This window comes from Babylonia areolata, chromosome 21 (genome assembly GCF_041734735.1).
Source record: "Babylonia areolata isolate BAREFJ2019XMU chromosome 21, ASM4173473v1, whole genome shotgun sequence".
NCBI lineage: Eukaryota > Metazoa > Mollusca > Gastropoda > Neogastropoda > Buccinidae > Babylonia > Babylonia areolata.
Genome location: NC_134896.1, coordinates 54,937,487 through 54,953,838, shown reverse-complemented (window position 1 = coordinate 54,953,838; position 16,352 = coordinate 54,937,487). Strand labels below are relative to the sequence as shown.

Here is a 16,352-nt window from a genome sequence, read left to right as displayed (position 1 = left end):
AAAGTGATCATCTGCACACAGTCTGTGTATGTCCAGTTCTGACCAAAATGTTAGATTCACCTCCGTCTTCTATGCCACCTCCAATCAACAAGTGACCAAAAAACAAAAAAAAACACACAAAAAAAGAAACTTCTTTTCTCTTGCTTTTTCTTGCACACAAATGCATAATGCTTGTACGTACTCACTTGAAACTGAGGTATTCTGTGAAGTTCATTATTGTTTCTATAACAAAGGTGTTTTTTGATTTTTTTTTTTTTTTACAGGTCCGGGTTGTTAGCCCCTGTGCCTAACCCCAAAAGCCAGAGGTTTCAGTTTCAGTAGCTCAAGGAGGCGTCACTGCGTTCGGACAAATCTATATACGCTACACCACATCTGCCAAGCAGATGCCTGACCAGCAGCGTAACCCAACGCGCTTAGTCAGGCCTTGAGAAAAAAAAAAAAAATTTTTTTAAATAAAATAAAATAAAATAAAAATAATAGATAAATACATAAAAAAAAAAGAACTACTACTACTAATAGTAATATGTATAAGGCGCAAAAACTTGATGAAGTCAACTATAGGTGTACAAAAAAACAACTAAATTAACTAAATAATAATAAAATAATAATAATAATAATAATAATAAAAAATAAATAAATAAAAAGCCAGAGGACCAATGGATTATGCTTTGTCTGGACTCTACCCTTCACTCTGTCCGGCTTGGGTGGCCCGACCAGCAGCACTGCCTTCTGGCATAGCTATAGGGATCCCTAAGGCAATTTGTGTGAAATTACACAAGTATTTTTCTGTAATATAGTTTGCCATGATCCCTCTTTTTCTTTCTCGTTTTTCCTTGCACATATGTCTATAAGGCTTGTATACCAACTTGATATTTCCATGAAACTTGAGTATTTCTATGAGGTGAGTAGCTTGCCACATGATGCTTCTACACCGACTTTATATTTTCATGGAACAGAGTATTTTCTATGGAGTTAGTAACTTGCCATTTCATGTTTTTGGCAAGTGACCAGTTGTAGACCTTTGTCCTATAGGAATCAGTTGTGATCAGACGTTTTCAACAACAACAACAAAAAAACCTCTTTAAATGTTAGCATCCTACACCTCTAGCCAGCAGGGACTTAAAACACCACAGGGAATGGGTAACATAACATGGCAGTATCATCCACGCCAATCAATCCTACAATCGTCCATTGTAAAGAAAAAACAACAACAACAAAACAACAAGAGAGGCAAGGCCTTCAAGACTCACTTGTGATAAATTAAGTCCCCTGGCATTAATTACAGAGTAATTTCCCTTTTTTACTATCTGCACCTAAACGTTTGCAAAATAAATAAAAATTCCATGCTTAGCAAAAGAAGTTCCTGTTTGAACAAAAAATGATACTAATGACTCCTCTTGTTGTTGTGTCAGAATAAGAGGTCAAAGTGCCAAGTTTAGAGAATACAAAAAATATAAATATAACAGTAAATGCAGTTTGCATATAATTAGGCTTCTTTTTTTAATTTTTTTGTGCCCATCCCAGAGGTGCAATATTGTTTTAAACAAGATGACTGGAAAGAACTGAATTTTTCCTATTTTTATGCCTAATTTGGTGTCAACTGAAAGTATTTGCAGAGAAAATGTCAATGTTAAAGTTTACCATGGACACACAGACACACAGACGCACGGACACACACACACACACAGACAACCAAACACTGGGTTAAAACATAGACTCACTTTGTTTACACAAGTGAGTCAAAAACTAAAAACACAACCCTCCCTTGACTGAATCTACTCTCTGTCCATCTGATGCACTGTCAGACCAGCATACATCCACTCTTGTGTGGACACCTCGGTCCTAACACAACACTGCTACTGTTACTACTGCTATCAATGACAAAGGCATCAGGCTCAGAACCAAGATGAAAACCAACAGAGCTGTTGTGCTGACCACCTTGTTGTACTGCTGTGAAACATGGACAACGTATCGCTGTCGCATTCAACAACTTGAGCAGTTTCACCAGAGATGCCTACGAAAGATCCTTGGCATTGAAAGCCTGCTGATCCAGTGCCAGCTACACTGGACAGGACACGTTGTCCGCATGACAGACAGCAGGATCCCAAAGATGCTTTTGCATGGCCAGCTGAAGGAAGGCCACCGTGAACTTGGAAGACCCTGCAAGCGCTTCAAGGACACCTTGAAGACAAACCTCAAAGCCTGTGACATAGACATCGCTTCCTGGGAAACTGATGCCCTTGACCGCTCTCGCTGGAGGATGCTGTACTCCAGTGGCATAAAGATGTTTGAAAACAAGAAAACGCTGGCCATTAAGGAGAAGCGTGAGCGAAGGAAGCAGGGCTCAACTTCTGGAGACGTTTTCCCTTGCAACACCTGTGGGAAGTGCTGCGCATCCAGAATCGGCCTCTTCTCCCATATGAGGACACACACCGACAGATAAGCCTGCCTGCCTACTCATCCGTTGGACCGACAGGAGACTCCATCATCATAATGATAATGATGGATACAGTATCCACAACAGCAGTACTACAATTACTACTACTAGTACTAATAATTATGTGCATGTATACAGCGCTTACCATATGGTCCGTTTAATATCAACAGTTGCTTATTGTCCAGCCAATCGTGTAGGGCCGTATCAGGACAGTCAAAACGAAACAAATACTCAACTGCATCAACACAAAACTGTCACATACACACACACACACAGACACAAAACCTATAAGATAAACACAATTCACGACACATTATCCAAACCATTCAGCTCCTTATGGCAAATAAGATTACGCAGTGCTGAGGATGCCAGCCATTCTGCTTACTTTATAATCCCCAGACTACAAAAAATTGTAAAAAAGGATAAAAACAATACTTACCATGTGGTCCAAGCACATTAACAGAAAGGGCGTGTTGAAAAGGAAATGCCAAATCAAGTCTTTTAGTATTTCATATTTCAAAACATTCGGTCTCGCCAGCTGTCAAACACAACTATGTCCATGATATTATTTCACTGAAATAATGAAATGCATTTGCAAACACATCCAAGAAAAAATATACATAAAAAAGGGGATAAAAAAAATGAGAGAAAGACAAAAAAGGAATGAATAAATCTACTGCTTGCCAAGACTAGATCAGCAGATCACAATGAAGCTTATGCATGACACACCATTCAAGAACAACAACAACAAAAAAGAACACACATGTTTAACCCTTTGAGCCCTGACCACCGCTTTACCGGTGGTAGAGAAAAATGACATAATGCCTAGCCACCGGTTGCGCGGTGCGTAAACACTTGTGTCGTGTTTTGCTATTGGTTGACTTATATTGAAGAGCCAATCAGAAAAACCGTAATATTCTGACGTCAGCGAACACAGTACCAACATGGCTGTGCCTTTTCACTGTGTTTTGTGCATGTGCTTTGGATAAAAAAGATCCATTTCAATATAAGTCAACCAATAGCAAAACACGACACAAGTGTTTACGCACCGCTCAACCGGTGGCTAGGCATTATATCATTTTCTCTACCACCGGTAAAGCAGTGGTCAGGGCACTCTTCATATCTGCCGTGACACATTAAATACCAATTATTTGCAAATTTTCGCTCAGGAGCTCAGGCAGACGGGTTAAAATTGCTCAGGAACTCAGGGCTCAAAGGGTTAAATACCCAATTCTGTACAATCAGTGTGCAGATAAAATCACTACATCACACAATCTGCACAAGGTACCAGTGTGCATTTCCATCAGAACTGTTGATTAAAGCAAAAAGGGCTGGTGTGACTGTAAGTTGGATCATCCCAATAAACAAACGGATCCCCCCAATGAATTCATTTTGATCACTTCATACTGTAGAAGACACTAGCTTAACCCCTTCACTGGTACTAAAATGTAATGCTGGCCAGTGAAGGGCTGTCGCTTCACTGAGATAACCTGAGCTCACAAGAGGAGATGTAAACCAACATCCTATGTTTGGACTTCAGTCTCCGGGGATGACATTACCTTTGTTCAGTAAAGTCGACGCCACCGCTGCACACTACTCAGACAGTTGGTACCTGCACTAAAAAAAAAAAAGAAAAAAAAAAAAAAAAAAAGTCAAGCCACGTTGATCTCTTTTCACCACGGTTCAGCTGTCAAGGGGTTAAAAGAATGAATGACAACAGACGTTCAGCTGTCAAGGGGTTAAAAGAATGAATGACAACAGACAGTGTGTGTGGATGATCAATGTCACAGAATGAACTGTCACTCTGATGCATAAGATGAAGGTGGCGAGATCACTGCGCACTGTTTTACACATGAAAAAAGCATCTGTCGTTCCGTGCTGAGTTTCATGTGCGCCGTGTGCTTCAGAAAAAAAAAAAATCTGTATGACTTGTCATGTGTCTGTATGAGAGCAACTTTCCTGTGGGGGTGGGGGTGGGGGTGTGGGAATACCCTTCATTTTTCAATCACATGTCTACACACTGCACTAAAAAACTTTTCATTTTTCAATCACATGTCTACGCACTGCACTGAAAAACTTTTCATTTTTCAATCACCTGTCTACGCACTGCACTGAAAAACTTTTCATTTTTCAATCACCTGTCTACACACTGCACTGAAAAATGTTTCATTTTTCAATCACATGTCTACACACTACATTGAAAAACTTTTCATTTTTCAATCACATGTCTACACACTACATTGAAAAACTTTTCATTTTTCAATCACATGTCTACGCACTGCACTGAAAAACGTTTCATTTTTCAATCACATGTCTACACACTGCACTGTTTCAATCACATGTCTACACACTACATTGAAAAACTTTTCATTTTTCAATCACATGTCTACACACTACATTGAAAAACTTTTCATTTTTCAATCACATGTCTACGCACTGCACTGAGAAAAACATCTCTCTATCTCCTACTTTCATTTTGATTTTGATTCCCCCTACACCTCCCCACCCCCTCCCCCTACCTTCCATGGCATACTGGAGTGAGGGTAAAAGAGTGTGACAAATGTGGTATGTCTCTGTGGTGATGAGTAAACACACGGATTTCGTTCTGCTGGCTGCTGCAGCGGGGGTGGGGGTGGGGGTGGGGGGAAGGGGGTAGGGGTGGGGGTGGGGGGGTATCTCCCCCCCCCTGTACCCACAACCCTGGGTCTTTGATTAGTAGGCTCTTGTCATTTTATTGAATTGTTTGAAACCCTTTTCCTTACACCCCTGAACCTGTTCTTTCTTTCTTTCGTTCTTTTTCTTTCTTTCTTTTTCTTTTTTTTTTTTCATAAGTGATGTTGGGGGGGGTTCTTCATGATTCATTATCAGCTGCTACCTTCTGAACATTTCCAGGAACGCTTATTTTCCAGTCCTGCTGAGGAAAATGCAAGTCAGTGGTTTGAATGATGCTCACCGTGTGCTGCTGTATGAACGACACTTGCTGTACACATGTGCATGGGAGGGTGAGCAGCCAGCCACAGACCTGTGATCGTCATCTTCCATCTGTCTTTCAAATTCTTATGTACATGTTATGTTTTGGATGATTCATAATCATTATTATTTCTCATGCCCGCCACACATACACTATGGAAGAAAAGTTGTCCATTTCAAAATAACTGGAGTTTTTTTAACGGACAATGAAGTACCTGAATCTTGAACCCTAAGTTACATGAAATACCTGAATCCTGAACCCTAAGTTACATGAAGTACCTGAATCTTGAACCCTAAGTTACATGAAGTACCTGAATCTTGTACCCTAAGTTACATGAAGTACCTGAATCCTGAACCCTAAGTTACATGAAGTACCTGAATCTTGAACCCTAAGTGACATGAATTCCAAGAAGAAACAAAAAGACCAAGCTCCAGAGAATCCCAGCGTAACCCATCAAGCTGATTCCAGCCAAAGGAATTGAAACCAAAGACACCGTCCACAGCTTTGTGTAACAAAATCAAAATGCATGCATTTTTTAATTCCCAAACAACTATTGAAACCACGAAACAAGTGATGACCAGAACTGACCCACCACACTTATTCAAGTCCACAAAACATACCCATAACTGCAGAATGCCTTTTACCACATTACAAAATCGTTTCTGCACCGTGACAAGACACTGTATGCTGATGACGAAATTACTGTGGTCATATTAAAAAAATACCAAGCAAATAACACTGATGATGGAATCGATCATTGATTATGAATGTAGCAGTATTCAACACACAAAAAAATTCACCAGTCTTCTCAGAATGTACTAATGTACTGTTCATCTCAAGTGAAAAAAAAAATTCACCAGTTTTTTTTGTTTTTTTTGGTTTTTTTCAGCAGCAGATATTAGTGTACTGATTATTTCAAATGGAAAAATAAATATTCGTTGGATGCCACATAAAAAAAACAACAACATCAAAATACCAAATTCACCAGTTTTCTCAGCAGATAAATCTTTATGTATTGCTTATTTGGAGCATAAATCTTCTGTCAGATGTCATAGTTACAGTCAGCATAATCAAATGATGGAAAAACATCCACTGACACTTGTCCTCCATAAGTGTCATAATTCACAATCATTCACACCCACTACTACATCTTCATGCACATATGCATGGCTAGATACAAATCGCCCCAGCACACACATCCACACACACACACACACACACACAAATATCTAAAACACAGACTCACACACAGACATACAGACACACATCTCACATGCAACCATGCCTGAAACAACCCGCCATTCATACACATATACATGACCAGATACAAATCGCAACAACACACACACTCATACACACATTTACACATCTCAAAACACACACACACACACACACACACACTATTCATATACATATGCTTGACCAGATACAAATCATTCCAACACACAAACACACACAAATATATGCGAACACACACATACACACACACACTCACTCACTCAGATATACACACAAGAAACAATGCTCACACCTCACACACAGACACAAACACACACACACACACACACACAAACACTCACACACACACTCAAACACATACACTCACAAATCCCTTCTCCACCTCCCCCAACCCCTCCCCCCACACACTCACCCTCACCCTTTCTCCCAATACCCTGACTTTGAAACCCCCCCCACCCCCCAAACCCCCTCACACACACATTCATCCTACCCCACCCTCCCCCGCAGCTCAGAGAAGGTGAAGGGTGCCGGCAGCAGGGTCAAGGTCAAGGTCAAGGTCAGTCCTTCCAGGGGTACACCTCCCGGATGTCCCAGAGCTGGGTGGGGGAGGAGGGGTCGCAGGCCTTGAGGTGCAGGCGGCTCCTCTCCCCGATGTCCACACACTTGTTCAGATCCCTGTTGCGGATCAGTCCCGTGCCCTGGCCACAGTCAGTCAGTCAGTCAGTCACAGTTCTTCTTCTTATTCATTCGTGGGCTGCAGCTCCCACATTCACTCGTACGTACACAAGTGGGCTTTTATGTGTGTGACCGTTTCTACCCCGCCATGTAAGCAGCCATACTCCAGTTTTCGAGGGTGTGCATAGGCTGGCCACAGTCACTCACATCGGTCAGTCAGTCAGTCAGTCACAGTTCTTCTTATTCGTTCGTGGGCTGCAGCTCCCTCGTTCACTCGTACATACACGAGTGGGCTTTTATGTGTGTGACTGTTTCTACCCCGCCATGTAGGCAGCCATACTCCAGTTTTCGAGGGTGTGCATAGGCTGGCCACAGTCACTCACATCGGTCAGTCAGTCAGTCAGTCACAGTTCTTCTTCTTATTCATTTGTGGGCTGCAATTCCCACGTTCGCTCAAACGTACACGAGTGGGCTTTTATGTGTGTGACCGTTTCTACCCCGCCATGTAGGCAGCCATACTCCAGTTTTCGAGGGTGTGCACAGGCTGGCCACAGTTACTCACATCGGTCAGTCAGTCAGTCAGTCAGTCACAGTTCTTCTTCTTATTCGTTCGTGGGCTGCAGCTCCCACATTCACTCGTACGTACACAAGTGGGCTTTTATGTGTGTGACCGTTTCTACCCCGCCATGTAAGCAGTCATACTCCAGTTTTCGAGGGTGTGCATAGGCTTGCCACAGTCACTCACATCGGTCAGTCAGTCAGTCAGTCACAGTTCTTCTTATTCGTTCGTGGGCTGCAGCTCCCACGTTCACTCGTACGTACACGAGTGGGCTTTTATGTGTGTGACCGTTTCTAACCCGCCATGTAGGCAGCCATACTCCAGTTTTCAAGGGTGTGCATAGGCTGGCCACAGTCACTCACATCGGTCAGTCAGTCAGTCAGTCACAGTTCTTCTTCTTATTCGTTTGTGGGCTGCAACTCCCACGTTCGCTCAAACGTACACGAGTGGGCTTTTATGTGTGTGACCGTTTCTACCCCGCCATGTAGGCAGCCATACTCCAGTTTTCGAGGGTGTGCACAGGCTGGCCACAGTTACTCACATCGGTCAGTCAGTCAGTCAGTCAGTCACAGTTCTTCTTCTTATTCGTTCGTGGGCTGCAGCTCCCACGTTCACTCGTATGTACACAAGTGGGCTTTTATGTGTGTGACCGTTTCTACCCCGCCATGTAGGCAGCCATACTCCAGTTTTCGAGGGTGTGCATAGGCTGGCCACAGTTACTCACATCGGTCGGTCAGTCAGTCAGTCAGTCACAGTTCTTCTTCTTATTCGTTCGTGGGCTGCAACTCCCACGTTCACTCGTAATGTACACGAGTGGGCTTTTAAATGTGTGACCGTTTCTACCCCGCCATGTAGGCAGCTATACTCCAGTTTTCGAGGGTGTGCAAGCTGGGTGTGTTCTTGTTTCCATAACCCACCGAACGCCGACATGGATTATGGGATCTTTAACGTGCGTCTTTGATCTTCTGCTTGCGTGTACACGACGAAGGGGGTTCAGGCACTAGCAGGTCTGCACATGTGTTGACCTGGGAGATCGGAAAAAATCTCCACCCTTTACTCACCAGGCGCCGTTACTGACATTTGAACCCAGGACCCTCAGACTGAAAGTCCAACGCTTTAACCACTCGGCTATTGCACCTGTCAGTTGTTGTGGGTTTTTTGTTGTTGTTTTTATTTCCAAAAACATGTTATAATTTCTCTTACTGTGTTATAACACAAGCTGTTAACCTTTTATCACTTTCATATTTTGATTCAATCTTTTCATTTTGAAGTTAAATTTTTTTTGCTATTTCCTGTAAAATGTCAGTTTCGACTTCAGGCTGAAAGACTGACTGGTGTGAGTGATGAGCCTTTGAATGCACATGTAATTTCCAATCAGATTAATAAAGAGGCATTGTACTGTATAGTATCGTATTGCACTGTATTGTATTGTATTGTATTGTATTGTATTGTATTGTACTGCGTTCGGACAAACCCATATACACCGAGGAAGGTGGCAGAATGATCATGACGCTCAGCTTCCAATACAGAGTCGGTGAGGGTGTGGGTTTGAATCCCGCTCTCGCCCTTTCTCCCAAGTTTGACTGGAAAATATGACAGGCGCAATAGCCAAGCGGTTAAAGTGTTGGACTTTCAATCTGCGGGCCCCTGGTTCCAATCTCGGTAACGGCGCCTGGTGGGTAAAGGGTGGAGATTTTTCCCCGATCTCCCAGGTCAACATATGTGCAGACCTGCTTGAGCCTGAACCCCCTTTTGTGTGTATACGCAAGCAGAAGATCAAATACATACGTTAAAGATCCTGTAATCCATGTCAGTGTTCGGTGGGTTATGGAAACAAGAACAAACCCAGCATGCACACCCCTGAAAACAGAGTTTGGCTGCCTACATGATGGGGTAAAAACGGTCATACACATAAAAGCCCACTTGTGAACGTGGGAGTTGCAGCCCACGAACGAAGAAGAAAAAGAAGAAGACGACTTGAAAACCAAGCTGAGCACCTAGTCATTCAGAAGAGATGATAAACCCAGGTCCTGTGTGTGCAGCACGCACGTGGCGCACTGGAAAAGAACCCATGGCGACGAGAGTGTTGTTCTCTGGCAAAATTCAGTGGAAGTAATCCACTCTGATAGGTACACCGTTATGTATGCAGGCACTCAAGGCCTGACCAATCGCGTTGGGCTTTGCTGCTGGTCAGGCATCTGCCTAGCAGATGTGGTGTAGCGTATATGGATTTGTCCCAACAGCGGCGCCTCCTTGAAAAACTGAAACTTCGTCTTCTTCTGCGTTCACTCGTATGCACACGAGTGGGCTTTTACGTGTATGACCGTTTTTACCCCGCCATGTAGGCAGCCATACTCCGTTTTCGGGGGTGTGCATGCTGGGTATGTTCTTGTTTCCATAACCCACCGAACGCTGACATGGATTACAGGATCTTTAACGTGCGTATTTGATCTTCTGCTTGCATATACACACGAAGGGGGTTCAGGCACTAGCAGGTCTGCACATATGCTGACCTGGGAGATCGGAAAAATCTCCACCCTTTACCCACCAGGCGCCGTCACCGTGATTCGAACCCGGGACCCTCAGATTGACAGTCCAACGCTTTAACCACTCGGCTATTGCCAAACTGAAACATATACACTCCCCAACCTCCCCATCGCCAACCCATCCTGAAACCCTCTTGGCCGAGAGAGTGGGGATGTAACTGGGTGCAAGACACTCTCCACTAGTAGCCCAGATAGTCAGGACAGCAGTTACCTCCTCTGCTGTTCTGATGGTCAAAGTCGGACACGACGGACTATCGTAAATCATCGTTACTGAGATCCAAACAAGGCCCACTCACCTCGTCCCAGGCCCAGGGCCCGGAGGGCTGCGTGTCGCAGCGACGGATGTGGATGGTGTCTCCGTTTTCTGACCGCAGGCACCACTCCCCGGTCCCCAGCTGCCCCGCCTCGTTCAGCCTGAAATACTGAACACCACACCACACATTGTTTCACTTCCTGTTTCCATTCTATGATAACAATAATCATAATTAGTATTCATATAGCGCTGAATCTTGTGCAGAGACAAAATCAAAGTGCTTTCACAACACCACACCGCACGCGTTTCACTTCCTGTTTCCATTCTATGATGACAATAATCGTAATTAGTATTCATATAGCGCTGAATCTTGTGCAGAGGCAAAAATCAAAGCGCTTTCACAACAGTCAGTCAGTCACACACATGCATAACTCTAAAACTGGAAGAAAAAAACCCCAACAACAACTGAAAACAAGGAAGAGGCAGGGAAGGGAAGGGAGGCTATCTTGGGAAGAGGTGGGTTTAAAGGCCAGACTTGAAAGAGCCGAGTGCAGAGACCTGATGAAGTGAATAGAGAACTATTCTACATAACATCTGCTTTATAAAAAAAAAATAATAATAATAATTAATAAAATAAAATAAAATAAAATTAAGGAAGCATTTGTCTGACCTATGCATATTTGCAACATGCTGGTCAGGCTTTGACAGGTTTCTAAATTATGAAGAAAAAAAATTTTAATAAAAAAACAAACAAAACAAAAACACAAACACACATACACAGCCACCAACTGACTTACGTACACACCAACCGACCAACCGACCTACCTAATTATATATATATATATATATATATATATATATATATATATATACATCAAAGTGGCAAAGGAAAATATAATAAGATGAAAACACTAAATGTCCTCATCTGTCACTCTAGGAAAAAGATGTTATAACAAAAACAAACAACAAAAACAAACAACACACATACTGATACACACACACACAAACTCAATCCTACCCAAACACACACACACACACACAAACACATATACACACACCCACAGCTGTGCGTTTCTCATCTGTCACTTTCAGTAAACAGGTATTATGATAAACAGAAACCCACACATTCTGATACACAGAACAAACTCTGTCACACACACACTCACACACACACACACACACACACATTCACACACAAACACATATACACACACCCACAGCCGTGTATTTCCCCATCTGTCACTTTCAGTAAACAGGTATTATGATAAACAGAAACCCGCACATACTGATACACAAAACAAACTCTGTCACACACAAACACACACACACACACATTCACATTCACACACACACACAAACACATATACACACACCCACAGCTGTGTATTTCCCCATCTGTCACTTTCAGTAAACAGGTATTATGATAAACAGAAACCCACACATTCTGATACACAGAACAAACTCCGTCCCACACAAACACACACACACAAATACACACACAACACACACACACACACACACACACACCACACAAACCCTCACACACACACACACTCTCACACACACACACACACACAAACACAGCCATCTGTTTACCTGGTTGTTGCCGCCATGGTGACAGTAGAAGACCCCGATGGCGCCGCCTCCCATGCCCTCCCCCATAGTGTCCCAGCACCGGTCCCCCCTCCTCTCCTTGAACTGTCAGGAACAACAACAACATTCACACTGTCATAACGCTGTCCGCCTAGGAAGCAAGAGAATCTGAGCAGCACCGGTTCGAATCAACAAAGAAGGATGCACACACAACAAAGCAGGACCCACACAACAAAGCAGGACTCACATAACAAAGCAGGACCCACACACAACAAAGAAGGACCCACACAACAAAGAAGGACCCACACAACAAAGAAGGACGCACACACAACAAAGAAGGACGCACACACAACAAAGAAGGACCCACACAACAAAGAAGGACACACACAACAAAGGACCCACACAACAAAGAAGAACCCACACAACAAAGGACACACACAACAAAGAAGAACACACACAACAAAGCAGGACGCACAACAAAGCAGGACCCACACAACAAAGCAGGACGCACACAACAAAGCAGGACGCACACAACAAAGCAGGACGCGCACACAACAAAGAAGGATACACACAACAAAGAAAGGACCCACACAACAAAGCAGGACGCACACAACAAAGAAGGCCCACACAACAAAGAAAGGACCACACAACAAAGAAAGGACCCACACAACAAAGAAAGGACCACACAACAAAGAAAGGACACACAACAAAGAAAGGACCCACACAACAAAGAAAGGACCACACAACAAAGAAAGGACCACACAACAAAGAAAGGACCACACAACAAAGCAGGACGCACACAACAAAGCAGGACGCACACAACAAAGAAGGCCCACACAACAAAGCAGGACACACACACACAACAAAGAAGGACACACAACAAAGAAAGGACACACACAACAAAGAAGGATACACACAACAAAGAAAGGACCCACACAACAAAGCAGGACGCACACAACAAAGGAGGACACACACACAACAAAGCAGGACGCACACAACAAAGAAGGCCCACACAACAAAGCAGGACACACACACAACAAAGAAGGACACACAAACAACAAAGAGGAACCCACACACAACAAAGCAGGACCCACACAAGCATGATGCACACAGAAGACCCAGGAAAGAAAGGACAAAGAAAGGAAAGACAAGAAAAGTCGCGTGCAGCAAGCGTCCATTCCGCTGACCTCTCCCCAGGCCTTGTTGGCTGGGGGCAAAGGGTAGAGGTCGTAGACCTCGTAGGCCACGTTGTCCATGAACCACTTGAAGCTCTTGCAGTTGTGCTCCTCCTTGAACTGCCGCTGCTTGCTGACGTCCCCGATGGGGTAGCCCCGCACGATGGGCTCCCGCGTGTAGAAATACTCCCGGAACTCCTCCCCCAGCCACACCTCCACCACCCGCATGTAGTTCTGACAGAAATTAAAAACGACGCTCTATAACAATGCTTATGTGGAGCACTACGACCCTCAAACTTCTTCTTCTTCCTCTACTTTGTTCCTGGGCTGCAACTCCCACGTTCACTCATATATACACGAGTGGGCTTTTACATGTATGACCGTTTTTACCCCGCCATGTAGGCAGCCATACTCCGCTTTCGGGGATGTGCATGCTGGGTATGTACTTGTTTCCATAACCCACCGAACGCTGACATGGATTACAGGATTTTTAACGTGCGTATTTGATCTTTTGCTTGCGTATACACACGAAGGGGGTTCAGGCACTAGCAGGTCTGCACATATGTTGACCTGGGAGATCAGAAAAATCTCCACCCTTTACCCACCAGGTGCCATCACCGAGATTCGAACCCGGGACCCTCAGATTGAAAATCCAACGCTTTAACCATTCGGCTATTGCGCCCGTTGACCCTCAAAGAAGGAGGCAAGATTGCACTGGCTCTTAGTGCTGCACCCTTGGGGTGCTAGTTGGCCTTTGGGAACCGTCCTGGTACCAACCGTCCTAAAACCCTCTTGGCCGAGAGAGTGGGGGTGTAACTTGGACAAGACACTCTCCAGTATAATCACATTGTAGCCCAGATAGTCAGGACAGCAGTTTACCTCCTCTGCTGCTCTGATGGTCATAGTCGAACACGGCTGACTATCCTATATATATATACACATATGTTAATGATAATTCAATTTCTATAGTGCCTTGTCATGTAAAACATGCTCCACTGCTTGGTACAATGTTAAAAAAAAAAAACTGAGTAAAATATGCATTTAGAATATTCAGTTTTGTTTTGTGGGCAAACCCAACAGGCGAGGATCATGGGCTTAAATCTCGGCTGTTGTGCCTGGAAGGTTAAAGGGTGGAGATTTCTCTGACCTCCCAAGTCAACATATGTGCAGACATACCTGCTTCTGCCTGAACCTCCCTTCATGTGTATACGCAAGCGAAAGATCAAATACGCACGTTAAAGATCCTGTGATCCATGTCAGCGTTCGGTGGGCTCAGGAAACAAGAATGCACACCCCCGAAAACAGAGTATGGCGGAGTAAAAACGGTCATGCACGTAAAAGCCCACTCACCTACATACGAGTGAACATGGGAGTTGCAGCCCACGAACGAGGAAGAAGAAAAAGAAGAAGAAGAAGAATTATAGGACAGCGTGAAGGCTGCAGGGAGGAGGGAGGAGGAGGAGGGAGGGGTCCGTGAGCAACTGACCAGTGTGATGACGGGGATCTTCTCCCGGTGCTGCCCCGTGCTGTAGGGCATGAAGTTCCTGTAGATGTGGCCCACCCTGGAGCACGGCACCCACTCGATGCTGCCCCCGCACTGCCAGATCTGCAGCGTGCACACACACACACACATGCACATACACACATACACACACATGCACACACACACACACACACACATGCACACACACACACATGCACACACACACATGCATACACACACCCGCCCACACACACACACACATGCACACACACACACGCACACACACACACACACCAATGAAGGAAGTCGGTGTCAGTGATTTTTTTCTTAAACACACAGACACACACACATGCACACACACACACACACACACATACATACACACATGCACACTCACACACACACACACACACACACGCACACACACACACACACACGCACACACACATGCACACACGCGCGCGCACACACACACACACACACACACACACCAATGAAGGAAGCCGGTGTCAGTGATTTTTTCTTAAACACACACACACATACATGCACACACACATACACACACACACACACACACACACAAACATCCACACACACACACACACACACACACACACACACACACAAACATCCACACACACACACAGCACAAACACTCAGGCTACTTTTCCCGTACCCAGTTCATCACACCACCACCAATTTTCACACTCACTCACTCTTTCCTCTTTCTCTTTTTTTTTTTCTCTCTCTCTCTCTCTTTCTGTCTAATATCACTCCCAATGAAAACACATAAAACTGTTGAACAACAAGCACACACACACACACACACACACACACACACACACACACACACACACACACACATGAGAAACAGAGACAGAGAGATGACGACAGATATATATTTCACTTCTTCAGTAACTACTACCAAATAATCATCTTTTTAACGACAGCCACTGCATACAATATGCAACCTAAATGAAAAGCAGTTGTTGCATTTTTCATACTTCTGCAAGCGACTAGTGGCTGGCTAGTGGTGAAAAATTTAAAGGACAGCTCAAAGTGTATCAAACTGAACTGACCTTAAAGGACAGTTCAAACACTATCAAACTGAACTGACCTGAAAGGACAGCTCAAAGTGTATCAAAGTGAACTGACCTTAAAGGACAGTTCAAACACTATCAAACTGAACTGATCTTAAATGACAGCTCAAAGTGTATCAAAGTGAACTGACCTTAAAGGACAGCTCAAAGTGTATCAAAGTGAACTGACCTTAAAGGACAGCTCAAAGTGTATCAAAGTGAACTGACCTTAGACAGCTCAAAGTGTATCAAAGTGAACTGACCTTAAAGGACAGCTCAAAGTGTATCAAAGTGAACTGACCTTAGACAGCTCAAAGTGTATCAAAGTGAACTGACCTTAAA

General features: G+C 44.0%; 1 protein-coding gene across 1 annotated transcript in view; it reads right to left on the bottom strand.

Moving 5' to 3' along the window:
- Positions 1–7,144: 7,144 nt before the first annotated feature.
- Positions 7,145–16,352, bottom strand: part of LOC143296659 (N-acetylgalactosaminyltransferase 7-like) — a 28,936-nt gene continuing 19,728 nt past the window's right edge. Inside the window, exons 9-13 of the mRNA XM_076608689.1 lie at positions 14,935–15,054; positions 13,461–13,682; positions 12,277–12,378; positions 10,724–10,849; positions 7,145–7,345 (exon numbers count right to left, since the gene is read on the bottom strand). Coding sequence (XP_076464804.1) covers positions 7,205–7,345; positions 10,724–10,849; positions 12,277–12,378; positions 13,461–13,682; positions 14,935–15,054 — 711 coding nt within the window. The 3' untranslated portion in view covers positions 7,145–7,204. The remainder of the gene's footprint in view (positions 7,346–10,723; positions 10,850–12,276; positions 12,379–13,460; positions 13,683–14,934; positions 15,055–16,352) is intronic.